Consider the following 14,603-nt stretch of genomic DNA (forward strand, 5'->3'; position numbering starts at 1 on the left):
TTCACCCACAAGCAAAAAAATGTTCGCTGTTTGCTGAGCTATGCCAGGATATGTCTGCAGATCACATGATTCTCCTCCTGCATTCTGAAGTTCGATGGTTGTCACGTGGAAGAGTCTTGAAAGAGTACTGTCCCTGAAGAATGAACTGTCTGTATTTTTTACTGAGCAAGGTGACGTGAAAGCAATGCATTTCAACAATGATTTTTGGCTGGCCAAATTGTGTTACGTGACTTCTATTTTTGAACATTTGAATCGGCTCAACCTGTCACTTCAAGGTAAAGGAGGTGACATCTTCGATCTCCTTGGGGAAAATAGAAGCCATTAAAATGAAGATCACCATGTGGCATGTTAACATTCGTAAAGGCAATTTCTCCAATTTCCCACATTTGGAAAGCTTCCTCAAAGAGTGTGAGTGGGAAGAAAAGCAACCTGATCTGGAGAAAACACTGAACGACATCATTTCCGACCATCTGCAGTTGCTGTCTAAAAATTTTGAAACATATTTTCCTCAGAAGCATCTGCAGGACTTGGAAAATCAGATGTGGATAGTTAATCCTTTTATCACCAGCCACATCAAGCAAGTAGATTTTGGGGAAATGTCAGAAGTGTTGATGGAGCTTCATTATGACTTCACTCAAAAATCATCTTTTGAGAGGTACTCCTATGATGGAGACGATTGGATTGGATTACTTGCTTTCCCTGAATACAAATCAATTGCCTTGGAGGCCCTTCAACCACCAGTAATGATGACAACAACTTTCCTGTCTGAACAAGGATTTTCGACCTTGGTAGAATTGAAATCTAAAAAAAGCAATTCGCTTCAGTCTGTTGATTCGGTAATGCGGGTTGCTTTGGAGAAGGAAATTGAACGTCGGTTTGAGAAGCTTGTCACAAGTGTACAGGAACATCCTAGTCACTGATGATAAGTGTAGAAGTATACTGCTTGTCATTTATTTGTGGTAAACATACACAACAAGAAAACATTGTTTCTAAGTTTTAAGACAGTTTACTAACTTTACTTTATGGGTAAACTAGAAAAATTCTAATAATTTGTCTGTTCTTAATTTTTTTGTCACTCCTAGTTGGGAGGATGGGAAGGCGCCAGATATTCAGAACTGAGCAACAATGTTGTGATGATGTTTTGAGCATGCATGTGACAAATACATGTCAGTACACATGCACACTTTTTAAAATATATCTGGATTTGGAAGAGCCAGCTTCTGGAGAGAAGTATACCAAATATGACAAGTTGATATTTGGTGGTATTGTGAGCTTTCGTCGGGGAGAGTTGTAGGAAATTATATTAGTTGGATACTAATATATTAAATCACATACTCCATGGTTTTTTGAGCTAGTTTTCCAAGAAAATATTACTTTTCCAAGTAATCAAAGCCCGAAAGGGTAAGATGGGGCTGAAGCCCAGTGTTTAGACGTTGGAATGCTTTTTTATCATTCTAATAGAATGATTTTCCAACTCCAGTGGTAATTAAGCTTCTTTTTTTTCACTCCTAGTTTTCTTTACATATTTTTAGGATGTTCAAAAAGTTCAATAAAATAAACACATAAGAAATGAGTTGAGTTATGTTTTTTGCTCATGTGACAAAATAAATTATATATCAAATTATACACAAGGGAGAAAGACGAAAATTACCAAAAATCATAAGAAAATTTAGTCGATGGTGAATGAACTTTTGTGATAAAGACTCAAGGGTGAATGACACTGAAGTAGTTTAAGAAGCACTGCTCTAGGTGTTTCAGTTTCCTCCCACATTCCAAAGGTTTGTAGGTTAATCGGATTCTGTAAATTGACCCTAGTGTGTAGAGTATCACAAAATGCTGGAGTAACTCAGCAGGTCAGGCAGCATCTAGGAGAGAGGGAATGAGTGGATAAGAAAGTGGGATAACATGGAACGTGTGAATGGATGATCAATGGCCAGCGTGGACTCAGAGAGCCCAAGTGCCTATTTCCATGCTGTACCTCTAAATCAACTAAACCAAACAAAACTAAACTGAACTGAACTGAACTAAACTAAACTAAAGTTGCTCAAAAATTTTCTATTGAGCTCTTAAACATTTTCAGGAATTCCTGTTGGGGATAATACACCAATGAGCCAAAACATTATGACCACTTCTTCTTCTTCCTTCGTGTCCATGATCCATGTTTCTAATGTTACATCATTGTCATTGTCCGTCCTGAAAAGGGCGCAGGCTTCCGGCGACAATCAATGCGAGCCTTCACTGGTAGCAGAATTAGCTCAGGACACTTCCAGTTTCCAGCCCCGTGACGTGGACGCTTCTGCTATGGGGCCGTTATGACCACTGACGTGAATAACATTGATTATCTTGTTACAATGGCACCTGTCAAGGGGTGTGATATATTAGGCAGCAAGTGAACAGACAGTGCTTGAAGTTAATGTGTTGGATGCAGGAGAAATGGGCAGGAGTAAAGACCTGAGCAACTTTGACAAGGGCCAAATTGTTATGGCCAGACGACTGGATCAGAGCATCTCTGAAACGGCAAGGCTTGTGGGGTGCTCCCGGTCAGCAGTGGTGAGTACCTACCGACAGTGGTCCGAGGAGGGATAAACCACAAACCGGTGACACAGTGTTGGGCGCCCAAGGCTCATCGATGCGCGAGGGCAACGAAGGCTATCCCGACTGGTCCGAACTGACAGAAGGTTTACTGTGGCACAAGTCACAGAAAATTTTAATGGTGGTCATGGGAGAACTGTGTCATAACACACAGTGCATCGCACCCTGCTACGTATGGGGCTGCATAGCTGCAGACCGGTCAGAGTGCCCATGTTGACCCCTAGGGGTCCACCGTCAAAAGCACCTACATTGGCGAGCATCGGAACTGGACTTTGGAGCAGTGGAAGAAGGTCGCCTGGTCCGATGAGTCCCGTTTTCTTTCAGATCACGTGGATGGTCGTGTACGTGTGCGCTGTTTACCTGGGGAAGTGATGGCACCAGGATGCACTGTGGGAAGACAACAAGCCAGTGGAGGGAGTGTGGAGTGTGATGCTCTGGGCAATGTTCTGCTGGGAAACCCTGGGTCCGGCCATTCACGTGGACGTCAATTTGACACATGTCACCTACCTAAACATTGTTGCAGACCAGGTACACCCCTTCATGGCAATGGTATTCCCTGATGGCAGTGGCCTCTTTCAGCAGGATAATGTGCCCTGCCAGACTGCACACATCATTTGGGAATGGTTTGAGGAACATGATGAAGTGTTCACGGTGTTGCTCTAGACTCCAAATTCTGCAGATCTCAATCCGATTGAGCATCCGTGGGTTGTGCTGGATCGACAAGTCTGATCCATGGCGGCTCCACCTCGCAATTTACAGGACTTGAAGGATCTGCTGCTAATGTTTTGGTGCCAGATACCACAGGACACCTTCAGGGGTTTAGTAAAGTCCATGCCTCAGCGGGTCGGCGCAGTTTTGGCAGCACACGGAGGGCCAACAGCATATTAGGCAGGTGGTCATAATGTTTTGGCTCATCGGTGTAGTCATAGAGTCATTCAGCACAAAAGTAGGCCCTTTTGCTCAATCTGTTCATGCTGGCCAAGATGGCCCATCTAGGCTAGTCCCACCTGCCTGTGTTTAACCATATCTCTCTAAACCTTTCCTAACCATGTACCTGTCCAAATGGCTTAAATGTCGTTATAGTATCTGCCTCAACTACCTCCTCTGGCAGCCTGTTTCATATACCCACTACATTCTGGGAAATGTTGCCGCTCAAGTTCCTATTAAATCTTTCCCCTCACACCTGCCCAACATCTCCCGATAGCCCAGATCCTCAAGTCCTGTCAACATCCTCAGCACAACTGCCAGGACTCGAGGGCCTGAGCTAAAGGGAGAGGTTGGGCAGGCTACAACTTTATTTCTTTGAGCGCAAGAGGTTGAGGGGTGATCTTATAGAGGTGTGTAAGATCATGAAGGGAATATTTGGGGTAAATCCCTAAATCCCACAGAGTATTTTACCCAGAGTAGGGGAATCAAGAGCCATAGGTTCAAGGCGAGGGGGAGAAAGATTTAATGGGAACCTGGGGGGTGACTTTTTTTACACAGAAGGTGGTGGGTGCATGTAATGTGCTGCCAGAGGGAGTAGTTGAGGCAGGTACAACAATAACATAAAAAAGACAGTTGGACAGGTACATGGATAGGAAAGGTTTAGAGGGATGTGGACCAAACATGGGCAGGTGGGACTAGTGTAGCTGGAACATTCTTGCTGGCATGGACGGGTTGGGCTGAAGGGCCTATTTCCATACTGTGACTCCTTGACTCCAAATCAATTTTGTTTATTTCAAGTAATCCTTCATTTCAAATATATCGGTCAGTAATAAATCAAGTTGGGCCGAAGGGCCTGTGCCTCTGCTGTATGAGTCTGTGATCAAATATACTGTACATAGTTACCTCCTGGTATTTCCACTCCATACTTTAACGTCAGAATTTTTGCAAATGTTTCATTTACATTTTATTTCTCTCATTTTAAAGACAAATTATTAAGTTTTTCGGGGGGGGAGGCGCAAAAGTGCCGAAAGGTGATAGCGCTGGATCAGAACACAAAGGCCGACAACCAGCAGTTTGTGTGCAGTATCGGAGAAACCGTGAACCTACAGGAAATCACTATTCCACTTACACTGAAAGGTGAGTCTATGGGCAACAGCTACCTCTCGAGTACATGGACAGGAAAGGTTTGGAGGGCCATGGGCCAAACGCGGGCAGATGGGACTAGTGTAGATTTAATTTAGTTTCGAGATAATGCGGAAACAGGCCCTTCGGCCCATTGAGCCCATGCCAAACAGTGATTCACGCACTTTCCTACACACATTTGGGACAATTTACAATTTTACTAAGCCAATCAGCCTACAAACCTGGACACCTTTGGAGAGTGGGAGGATACCAGAGATCCCGGAGAAAACTTACATGGTTACACAGAGAACTTACAAACTCCATACAGAGAGCACCTGTGGTCAGGATCAAATCCGGGTCTGTAAGGCAGCAACTCTACCGCTGCTTCACTGTGCCACTGGAGATGGGGCACCTTCATTGGCATGTACGAGTTGGGCTGAAGCTGATTGGAAAAGGCCAGCACATTGGCGCAGCGGTAGAGTTGCTGCCTCACAGCGCTGGAGACCCCGGTTCGATACTGACTCTGGGTGCTGTCCGTGTAATGTTTGCACGTTCTCCCTGTGACCGCGTGGGTTTTCCCCGAGTATCCAGTTTCCTCTCACATTTCAAAGACATGCAGGTTTGTAGGTGAACTGGCTTTTGTAAATGGACCCTTATGTGTAGGCAGTGGATGAGAAAGTGAGATAACATAGAACTAGTGTGAACGGGTGATGGCCCAAGGCCCTACCGAGTGTGCACTGACCAGCAAGCACTATCCTACACACTAGGGACAATTTACAAATTACAGATATATACGCACTTTGGAAGGTCAAATGGAAGGGGAGTGTATACAATTAATGGCATATCCGTTAACAGCATTGTGGTACAGACGAATCCTGGGATCAAAGTCCATAACTCCCTGCTTTATAGGACTTTGATTAGGCTGCATTTGGAGTATTGCATGCAGTTCTGGTCGGTCCCTTGCAGGAAGGATGTGGAGGCTTTGGAAATGCTGCAGAAGAGGTTTACTAGAATTATGCCTGGTTTAGGAGGTGTTAGCTACAGGGAGAGGTTGGGCAGACTTGGATTGTTTTCTCTGGAACGCTGGAGGTTGAGGGGCGACTCGATAGAAATATAGAAAATGATGTGAGGCAAAGATAGTTCAGACAGTCAGAACCCTTTTCCCAGGATGGAAAAATCAAATACGAGATGGCGAAGCTTTAAGGTGAGAAGGGCAATGTTTAAATGTGATGTGTGGGACAACTTCTTTATACAGAGGGTGGTGAGTGCCTGGAATTTAAGAGATTTTTGAATAGGCTCATAGATATGCAGGTCATGGAGGCATATGGATTACGCGAAGGTACATAAGAGATGGTCTTGGCATCATGTTCTATGTTGTAATATGAGAGAAATGAAATGGCCAAAGTCCTTAGTGCAACCAAAAACAGTCCATAGTTCATCAGTTTGTTTTGTGTAGTCTTCAATAGCCTGATTGTTGTTGGGAAGAAACTATTTTTGAACCTGGTGGTCATGGTTTTCAGACTCCTGTACTTTCTTTCCGATGACTGGGTGGACCAAAGGCCTGTTTCCATGCTGTACGTTTCAATCAATTCAATTGAGTCTGAAGAAAGGGCCCAACCCAAAATGCCACCCCTCCTTTCCCTCCAGAAATGCTGCCTGACCCGCTGAGTTTCTCCAGCACTGTGGGTCTATTTTCAATCAATCAAAATGTTAGTTTGAAAATGCTAGTACATTCACACTTACATGGAACATAGAACAGTACAGCACAGGAACAGGCCCTGCAGCCCAGCATGATGCCATATCTGTTAACCTTCTGTAATGCCTATAAATTATGATGGAGCCATTTAGCTGCAATGAATACAGAAATGAAGAGTGGGGGAGTCAAGAACCAGAGGGACGTAGGTTTAGGGTGAGAGGGGAAAGAATTAATAGGAACCTGTGGTGCACCTTTTTCACACAGAGGGTAGTGAGTTAGTAGGAAAAAAGCTTCTAAAAGAGTAGTTGAGTCATATGTGGAGGAAGGAACTGCAGATGCTGGTTCAAACTGACGATAGACACAAAATGCTGGAGTAAGTCAGCTGGACAGCATCTCTGGAGAGAAGGAATGGGTGACACCCATCTGAAGAAGGAATGGGTGACACCCATCTCAACCCGAAACGTCACCCATTCCTTCTCTCCAGAGATGCTGCCTGTCCTGCTGAGTTACGCCAACATTTTGTGTCTATCTTTGAGTCCTTGAGTCAGGTACAATAACAACATTTAAAAGAAATTGTTTAGTTTAATTCAGTTTATTATTGTCATGTGTACCAAAGTACAGTGAAAAGCTTTTTTGGTGCATGCTATCCAGACAGCGGAAAGACTATGCATGATTACAATCAATCCGCCCATAGTGTACAGATACAGGATGAAGCGAATAATGTTTAGCGTAAGGTAAAGTCTGATTAAAGATAGTCTGAGGTAGAAGAGAGGTCAGGATGTTCCCTAGTTGATGATCGGATGGTTCAGTTGCCACTTTAAGATGTATTTGGACAATTACATGGATGGATTAAGTTTAGAGGGATCTAGGAAAATGCAGGCAGGTGGGCTAGGGTAGATGGGGCATTTTGGTCGGCATGGGCGAGTTGGGCAAAGGGCCTGTTGTATGATCCGTTTATTTAACGAATTATACCACAATTTCATAACACCAAAATATATTTTTGTTGCGTTACAGGTATAGCCTTAGCTCAACTTGATAGGATGAACACCACAGAACAGGTTGTTGTCAAGTGTGCCTCAATCATTGGGCACACTTTCACCACCAAAATGCTTCGGTACATCTTACCTGAAGGCGCTGAGCAAAAGCTGAATCAGTCCCTTATATCCCTGGTGAAGTCTCGGACATTCGAATGTGCATCGAGGAATGACAGCGGCTTTAGTGCTCCCATGGATGCGAGTGAGGAGACCCATCTCCTCCAGTGCTTCTGTGCCCACATCGGAGACTCCGATGAACATCTACACGAGGACGATGATGAAAGAGGTAAACTCTGGGAGCATCGTAAATGGTCATATCTGTTGGGAAACCTCTTTTCCAGTGTCCGGAAACAACCATCTGCCCTCGTCTGCATATGTCGGCCAAACCATTAGCGTCATTGTCATACAGCACGAAAACTGGCCATTTGTCCCAACTCATCCATACTGACCAATATGTCCCATCTATAGGAAGTGTTTAAGGATGGGTTCCGACCCAAAATGTCACCTATTCTCTTTTCTCCAAAGATGCTGTCTGAGTTATTCCAGCATTTTGTGCCCCATCTACACTAGTCCTTCTGCAAACTCCCTGCTTCCACTAGACTACCTGCCCCTCCACCTATGTTCCTATCATCTGCAAACTTGGCCACAAAGCTATCAATTCCCCCATCCAAATCATTGATATACAACATGAAGAGCAGCGGCCCCAGCACCGACCCATGTGGAACACCACTCGTCACCGGCAACCAACCAGAAAAAGCCCCTCTATTCCCACTCTTTGTCTTCTGCCATCCAGCCAACCTGCTATCCATGCTAGTATCCTCCCTCTAATACCTTGGGCTCTCATCAGACCTCAGCCTCACGTGCAGCATCTTATCAAAGGCATTCAGAAAATACAGTACACACCTACCGAATCTCCTATGTCTATCCTGCTATTTACTTCCTTGAAGAATTCTAACAGATTTGTCAGGCAAAATCTCCCCTTCACAAAACCATGCTGACTCCGGCCTATTTATCATGTGCTTATTACTCAGAAACCTCATCCTTAACAATGGACTCTAAAATCTTACCAACCACTGAAGTCAGTCAAACAGGCCCATAGTTTCCCCTCTTTTGGCTTGATCGAGCTGATGCAAGGACATAGTTGGATAGAATATAGTATCTATCTGCACCAGTGCTATGTAATTTTAAAAATGGATGGCACGGTGCCGCAGTGGTAGAATTGATGTTTTACAGCTGGTTCGATCCTGATCATGGGTGCTTGAGGAGATTGCAACTTCTCCCCGTAACCGCATGGGTTTTCTCCGGGTGCTCCGGTTTCCTCCCACACTCCAAAGATGTGCAGGTTTGTAGGTTAATTGACTTTGGTAAATTGTAAATTGTCCCTAGAGTGTCCGATAGAACTTGCGTACAGGGTGATCGGTGAGCTTAGTTTCATTAGCTTAGCTTAGTTTCATTTAGAGATACAACGTGGAAACAGGTCCTTCAGCCTACCGTTCAATCCGACCAGTGATCACCTGTACACTCTTGGGATAATTTACAGAAGCCAATTAACCTACAAACCTGCATATGTGGGAGGAAACCGGATCACCTGGAGGAAACCCACTCGGTCACAGGAAGAATGTGCAAACTGCGAAGAAAGTACATTTGGACTGACTTGCATTTGGATAATAATTCACAACATTCTCACCTATCATGCTTTTAAACTTTACTTTAGAATTTATAGATACAGTGTGGAAACAGGCCCTTCAGCCCACCGAATCCGCGGCGACCAGCAATCACCCTGTACACTAGCACTATCCTATACACTAAGGGCAATTTACAGATGGCGCGGGCATGCGGCACGGTGGCGCAGCGGTAGAGTTGCTGCCTTACAGCGAATGCAGTGCCGGAGACTCAGGTTCGATCCTGACTATGGGCGCCATCTGTACGGAGTTTGTACGTTCTCCCCGTGACCTGTGTGGGTTTTCTCCGAGATCTTCGGTTTCCTCCCACACTCCAAAGACGTACAGGTGTGTAGGTTAATTGGCTGGGTAAAATGTAAAAATTGTCCCTAGTGTATGTAGGATAGTGTTAATGTGCGGGGATCGCTGGGCGGCGCGGACTCGGTGGGCCGAAGGGCCTGTTTCCTCGCTGTATCTCTAATTGTAAGCCAATTAACTTACAAACCTGCACATCTTTGGAGTGTGGGAGGAAACCAGATCACCCAGAGGAAACCCATGCGGTCACAGGGAGAACGTAAAAACTCCGTACAGACTGCAGCCAAAGTCAGGATTGAACCTGGGTCTCTGGCATTGTAAGGCAGCAATTCTACCGCTGCACCACTCTGCCGCCCTAAACTTTAAACTAAACTGAACTAAACTGCACTAAAAAAATAGAATTAGGAATATAAACACAAATTAATTCCAGAGTAAAGAAATGCTTTTAAAAGGGAGGTGGACAGGCCAAAATTGCTGCGTAGATGCCGCTAATAAGCGATGGGTTTTAACAATGGATGTTTCTCCTTTCAGACATACGAGACAAAGCGTTGGTTTTGAAGTGTAAAGTGATGCGCTTCTGTATTGCCCTTGTGCACGAAACAGCCAACGATCTGTGGCTAAAGGAGCAGAAGAGGTCCCTACACCTGAAGTGCACCAGGTTCCTGGAGAACGCAGCTCGCAGGTGCCGTACTTGTGGAGACGGTGACTTCATTTACGATCACCGGACCATGGTAAAGTTTGGCGTTACAGAGAGCGAGAGCACCATACAGAGGCGCAGGGAATTGTACACCACCATGAGCCACGCCAATGTAGGTGGCTATTCCACAGATAAAGGCAGCGAGGAAGGTAATCAACCACCATGCAAAAAATCATAGGTGGAGAGAAACTGTGTCTTCTATATGCTACGGTCACAAAATTCTTTGATGTATTTAGTATAAAAGTTGGGAGGTCATGTTGCAGTTAGATAAGATGATACATATCTATAAAATAAACTAAACTAAACTACAAAGCTTCTTTCCTGCAACCATCAGGCTCTTGAACACTGCACAACACTAACCTCAGTAATTGTGATCTTCCATGGGCTGTGCCATTGGTTGCACTATGGACTTTGTTTTTTTTGTACTAGTACTACGGTTATTAATTTATTGATTTTTGTAATTATTTTTTTAAATCTTTTTGTTATTGCATTTACGGGACTATTAAGCTGCTGCAAGTAAGAGGTTGATTGTTCCATTGTCAATGCATATGACAATAAAACACTCTTGCCAGCTACAATTTCTGGTGTGTCCATTTGAGGAGAGAATCGTCAGTCTACAGTGGACCAACACACAAGTGCAGTACAACTAGAGATCCTATATGTACCCCAATTGCTGGAGTAACTCAGTGGGTCAGGCAGCATTTCTGGAGAACATGGATAGGTGACTTTTCAGGTTCAGACCATTCTCCAGACTGGAGAAGAAGGGTCTTAACCCAAAACGTCACCTATCCTTTTTCTCCAGAGATGCTACCTGACCCACTGAGTTACTCTAGCACTTCGTGTCTATATTTGGTATAAACCAGCATCTGCAGTTCTTTGTTTCTACTGTACAGTTCCATGTTTGTTTATGATTTCCATTGGATTTTTACATTTCTTTGCTTTTAAAGTCTTATTTTTCATGACATGTTGTCTCAAAGTCATTTCATTCTTTAGATCTTCCATCAAGGCTCGGAAATCCAAGTCTGTCATCCAGCGCTTATCCAATAGATACGTCAACCAGCCAATCCTCGATTAGTCCCATCAAATATATTGAACAAGGTAACGAATAAAAATCGCAAGTTCAAATGACCTAAATGGCACTGGGTGCAGCTCAGTGGCACAGCGGTAGAGTCACTGCCTTCGAACACCAGCTCCAGAAATCCCTAAGTTATAGGAGCAGAATTAAGCTATTCAGCCCATCAAGTCTATTCCACCATCAATCATGCCTGATCTATCTTTCCCTCGCAGACCTATTCTCCTGCCTCCCCCCCCCCCCCCCCCCCATAACCCCTAACACTCGTACTAATCAAGAATCTGTCAATATAAATATATTCATTGATGGCCTCCACAGCCATTTGTTGCAATGAATTCCACAGATTCACCACCCTCTGACTAAAGAAATTCCTCCTCATCTCCTTTCTAAAGGTACATCCTTTTATTCTGATGCTATGGCCTCTGGTCCTAGACTCTCCCACTAGTGGAAACATCCTCTCCAAGCCTTTCATTATTCTTTAAGTTTCATTGAGGTCCCACCCCAATCCCGACTACAGGTGTTATCTGTACGGAGCTTGTACAGAAAGTTCTCCCCGTGACTATGTGGATTTTCTCCGGGTGATCCGGCTTCCTCCCACACTCCAAAGACATGTGGGTTTGTAGGTTAATTGGCTTCTGTAAATTGTCCTTAGTGTATAGGATAGTGCTAGTGTACAGGGTGATCGCTGGTCAGTGCAGACTCAGTGGGCTGAAGGGCCTATAAATTCTAAAGTAAAGTAAAGTTTAAAAGCATGATAGGTGAGACTGTTGTGAATTATATCCAAATGCAAGTCAGTCCAAACGTACTTTATTGGCATAAATCATATTTGAAATTATTGGTTCCAAAACAAGTGAGAATGTGTTTCTCTGTAAAAATTTACCAAAGTCACAATTATTCGTTTTCATTTAGTTGTCAGTAATGTTTCTCTCGCTATTAGTAACTCAGCATTATTCGGACGTGTAGAAGGTACTTAAATCTCTCAAAGATGGCATTTGAATAGTTTTGTTTATAAATGTTTATTTAACTTAACAGGCCTGATAAGAACTTGTAGGGATTTGTGGATACAGCCCAGTCCATCACACAGACCAGATTTCCCACTATTGACTCCATCTACACTTCACGCGGCCTTAGAAAAGCAGTCAACATAATCAAAGACTTGTCCCACCCCAGTCATTGCTTCTTCTCCCCGCTCCCATCCGGCAGAAGATACAGAAGCTTGAAAATATGCACAACTAGACTCAAGAACAGCTCCTTCCCCTTGTTATCAGGCATGTCCTTCCATAAGCTAGCATACTGCCCAATTCACCCCTACTTCATTGCGGTCATTGGACTTTGTCTCTGGAACTGATGCGCTACAATGCTGAGAACTATATTCTGCACTCCGTCTTCCAATTTGCTCTACCAAATGTACTGGAGTTTGGCTTGATTGTGTTTATGTATAGTATTATCTGATCTGTTTGCAGACCATGCAAAACAAACCTTGATACATGTGACAATACTAAACTTAAACCTATGCCTGTTACGGGCAATTGTTTTCACACCGAGGATGGTGGGTATATGGAGCAAGCTGCCAGAGGAAGTAGTTAAGGCAGGCAGGTACTATAACAACATTTAAAAAACATTTGGACAGGTACATGGAAAGGAAATATTTAAAGGTATGTGGGCCAAACGTGGGCAAATGGAACTGGCTTAGATGGGGCATCCTGGTCAGCATAGGCAAGTTGAACTGAACGGCCTTTTTACGCGCTGTATGAGTCTAATATGATCTAATTGTGCCCTTTTGTGTTCCTCTGTCTACCTTTCTTCCACCATGTGTCTTTAGCTTCAGAAGCATAGGGCTAACACTTGTAAAATGCTTCTATCGTTCTTCTCTCTCTTACAACCAATCTTAAACTACGCTCTTTTAAGAGTAGCTTACAACCTAACAATATTAAGATTGAATTCTCCAATTTTAGGTGACCTATTAACCCCCTCCCCACCAACCCGCACCCCCCCCCCACCCCCCGCCCCTCATGGTATAAAAAAAGTTGCCTCTCAGGTTCCTATTAAATGTTTCCCCTCTCACTATAAACCTACGTCCATCCCCTGTATTTATCAGCATTGTAGCGCGCCAGTTCCACAGACAAAGTCCAATGTCCATAATGGGGTTGAGGTGAATTGGATAGTACCCTAGCTTATGAAAGGACCATTCAGAAGCCAGGTACTAAGTCCAAAAAAGTACTTTACCATGCTATTTAGGTTAGTTTAGAGCTGCAGCATGGAAATAGGCCCTTCTGCCCACGGTCCCACACCGACCCATTCACACTAGTTCTACATTATCCCACTTTCTCATCCAATCCCCACACACTAAGGGCAATTTTACAGAAGCCTGTAAAATTACAAAAAGTTACAAGGCTGCACGTCTTTGTGATGTGGGAGGAAACTGGAGCACCCAAAGGAAACCCACACGGACACGGAGAACATGCAAACTCCACACACAGACTGCACCTGAGATCTAGATCAAACTCAGGTCTCTGGCACTGTGAGGCAGAGGCACTACCAGCTGTGCCACTGTGCCAACCTATTTGATTTCTGTATAGTTGATTTGAAGTAACTTGTCTCTTTAGTACAGTATTACAGCAAATTATTCTTTATCTTTCAGGTCCTGTGATCACAAGCATGCATGTACCAGCCGGAAGGTAAAAGAAAATGTTTAAAACGTTTACAATTTTAGCAGCTACTTTTTGTTTAGTGTAGTTTAGTTTAGTTTATAGATACAGCACGGAAACAGGCCATTCAACCCAACGAGTCCACATCGACCAGCGATCACCCCGTACATTAGCACTCCCATACACACTAGGGACAATGTACAATCTTTACCAAAGCCAATTAACATACAAACCCACACATCTTTGGAATGTGAGAGAAAACCAGAGCACCCAGGAAAAGCCCATGCGGTTACGGGGAGAACGTACAAACTCCGTACAGACAGCACCCATAGTTGGGATCGTACCCGGTCACTGACGCTGAAGACAGCAACTCCACCACTGTACTACCATGCTGCCCTAAGAATGTAATCATTCGAAGAATCAATAATTTAGTTTAGTTTAGTTTAGAGGTACAGCGTGGAAACCGGCCTTTCGGCCCACCGAGACCATTGATCACCCCTTCACACTCGTTCAATGTTATCCCACTTTCTCATCTACACCCTCCACACTAAGGACAATTTTACAAAGGCCTATCAACCCACAAGCCCGCACGTCCTGGGATGTGGAAGGAAACAGGAGCGCCCAGAGTAAACCAACGCGTTCACAGGGAAAACGTGCAAACTCCACACAGACAGACAGCTATCACCTGTACACTAGCACTATCCTACACTCAAGACCATTTACAATACCGAAGCCATTTAACCCACAAACCTGCACGGCTTTGGAATGTGCGAGGAAACCAGAGCACCTGGAGAAAACCCGCACAGTCACAGGGAGAACGTTTCCACCGTTCAAACTCC

General features: G+C 44.2%; 1 protein-coding gene across 1 annotated transcript in view; it reads left to right on the top strand.

Annotated features, from left to right (window-relative positions):
- Positions 1 to 14,603, top strand: part of LOC144596277 (adenylate cyclase type 10-like) — a 71,167-nt gene that overhangs the window by 32,186 nt on the left and 24,378 nt on the right. The window contains exons 18-22 of the mRNA XM_078404500.1: positions 4,517 to 4,656; positions 7,352 to 7,657; positions 9,879 to 10,193; positions 11,038 to 11,142; positions 13,758 to 13,794. Of these exons, the coding sequence (XP_078260626.1) occupies positions 4,517 to 4,656; positions 7,352 to 7,657; positions 9,879 to 10,193; positions 11,038 to 11,142; positions 13,758 to 13,794 (903 nt within the window). The remainder of the gene's footprint in view (positions 1 to 4,516; positions 4,657 to 7,351; positions 7,658 to 9,878; positions 10,194 to 11,037; positions 11,143 to 13,757; positions 13,795 to 14,603) is intronic.

This window comes from Rhinoraja longicauda, chromosome 8 (assembly GCF_053455715.1).
Source record: "Rhinoraja longicauda isolate Sanriku21f chromosome 8, sRhiLon1.1, whole genome shotgun sequence".
Classification (NCBI taxonomy): Eukaryota; Metazoa; Chordata; class Chondrichthyes; order Rajiformes; family Arhynchobatidae; genus Rhinoraja; species Rhinoraja longicauda.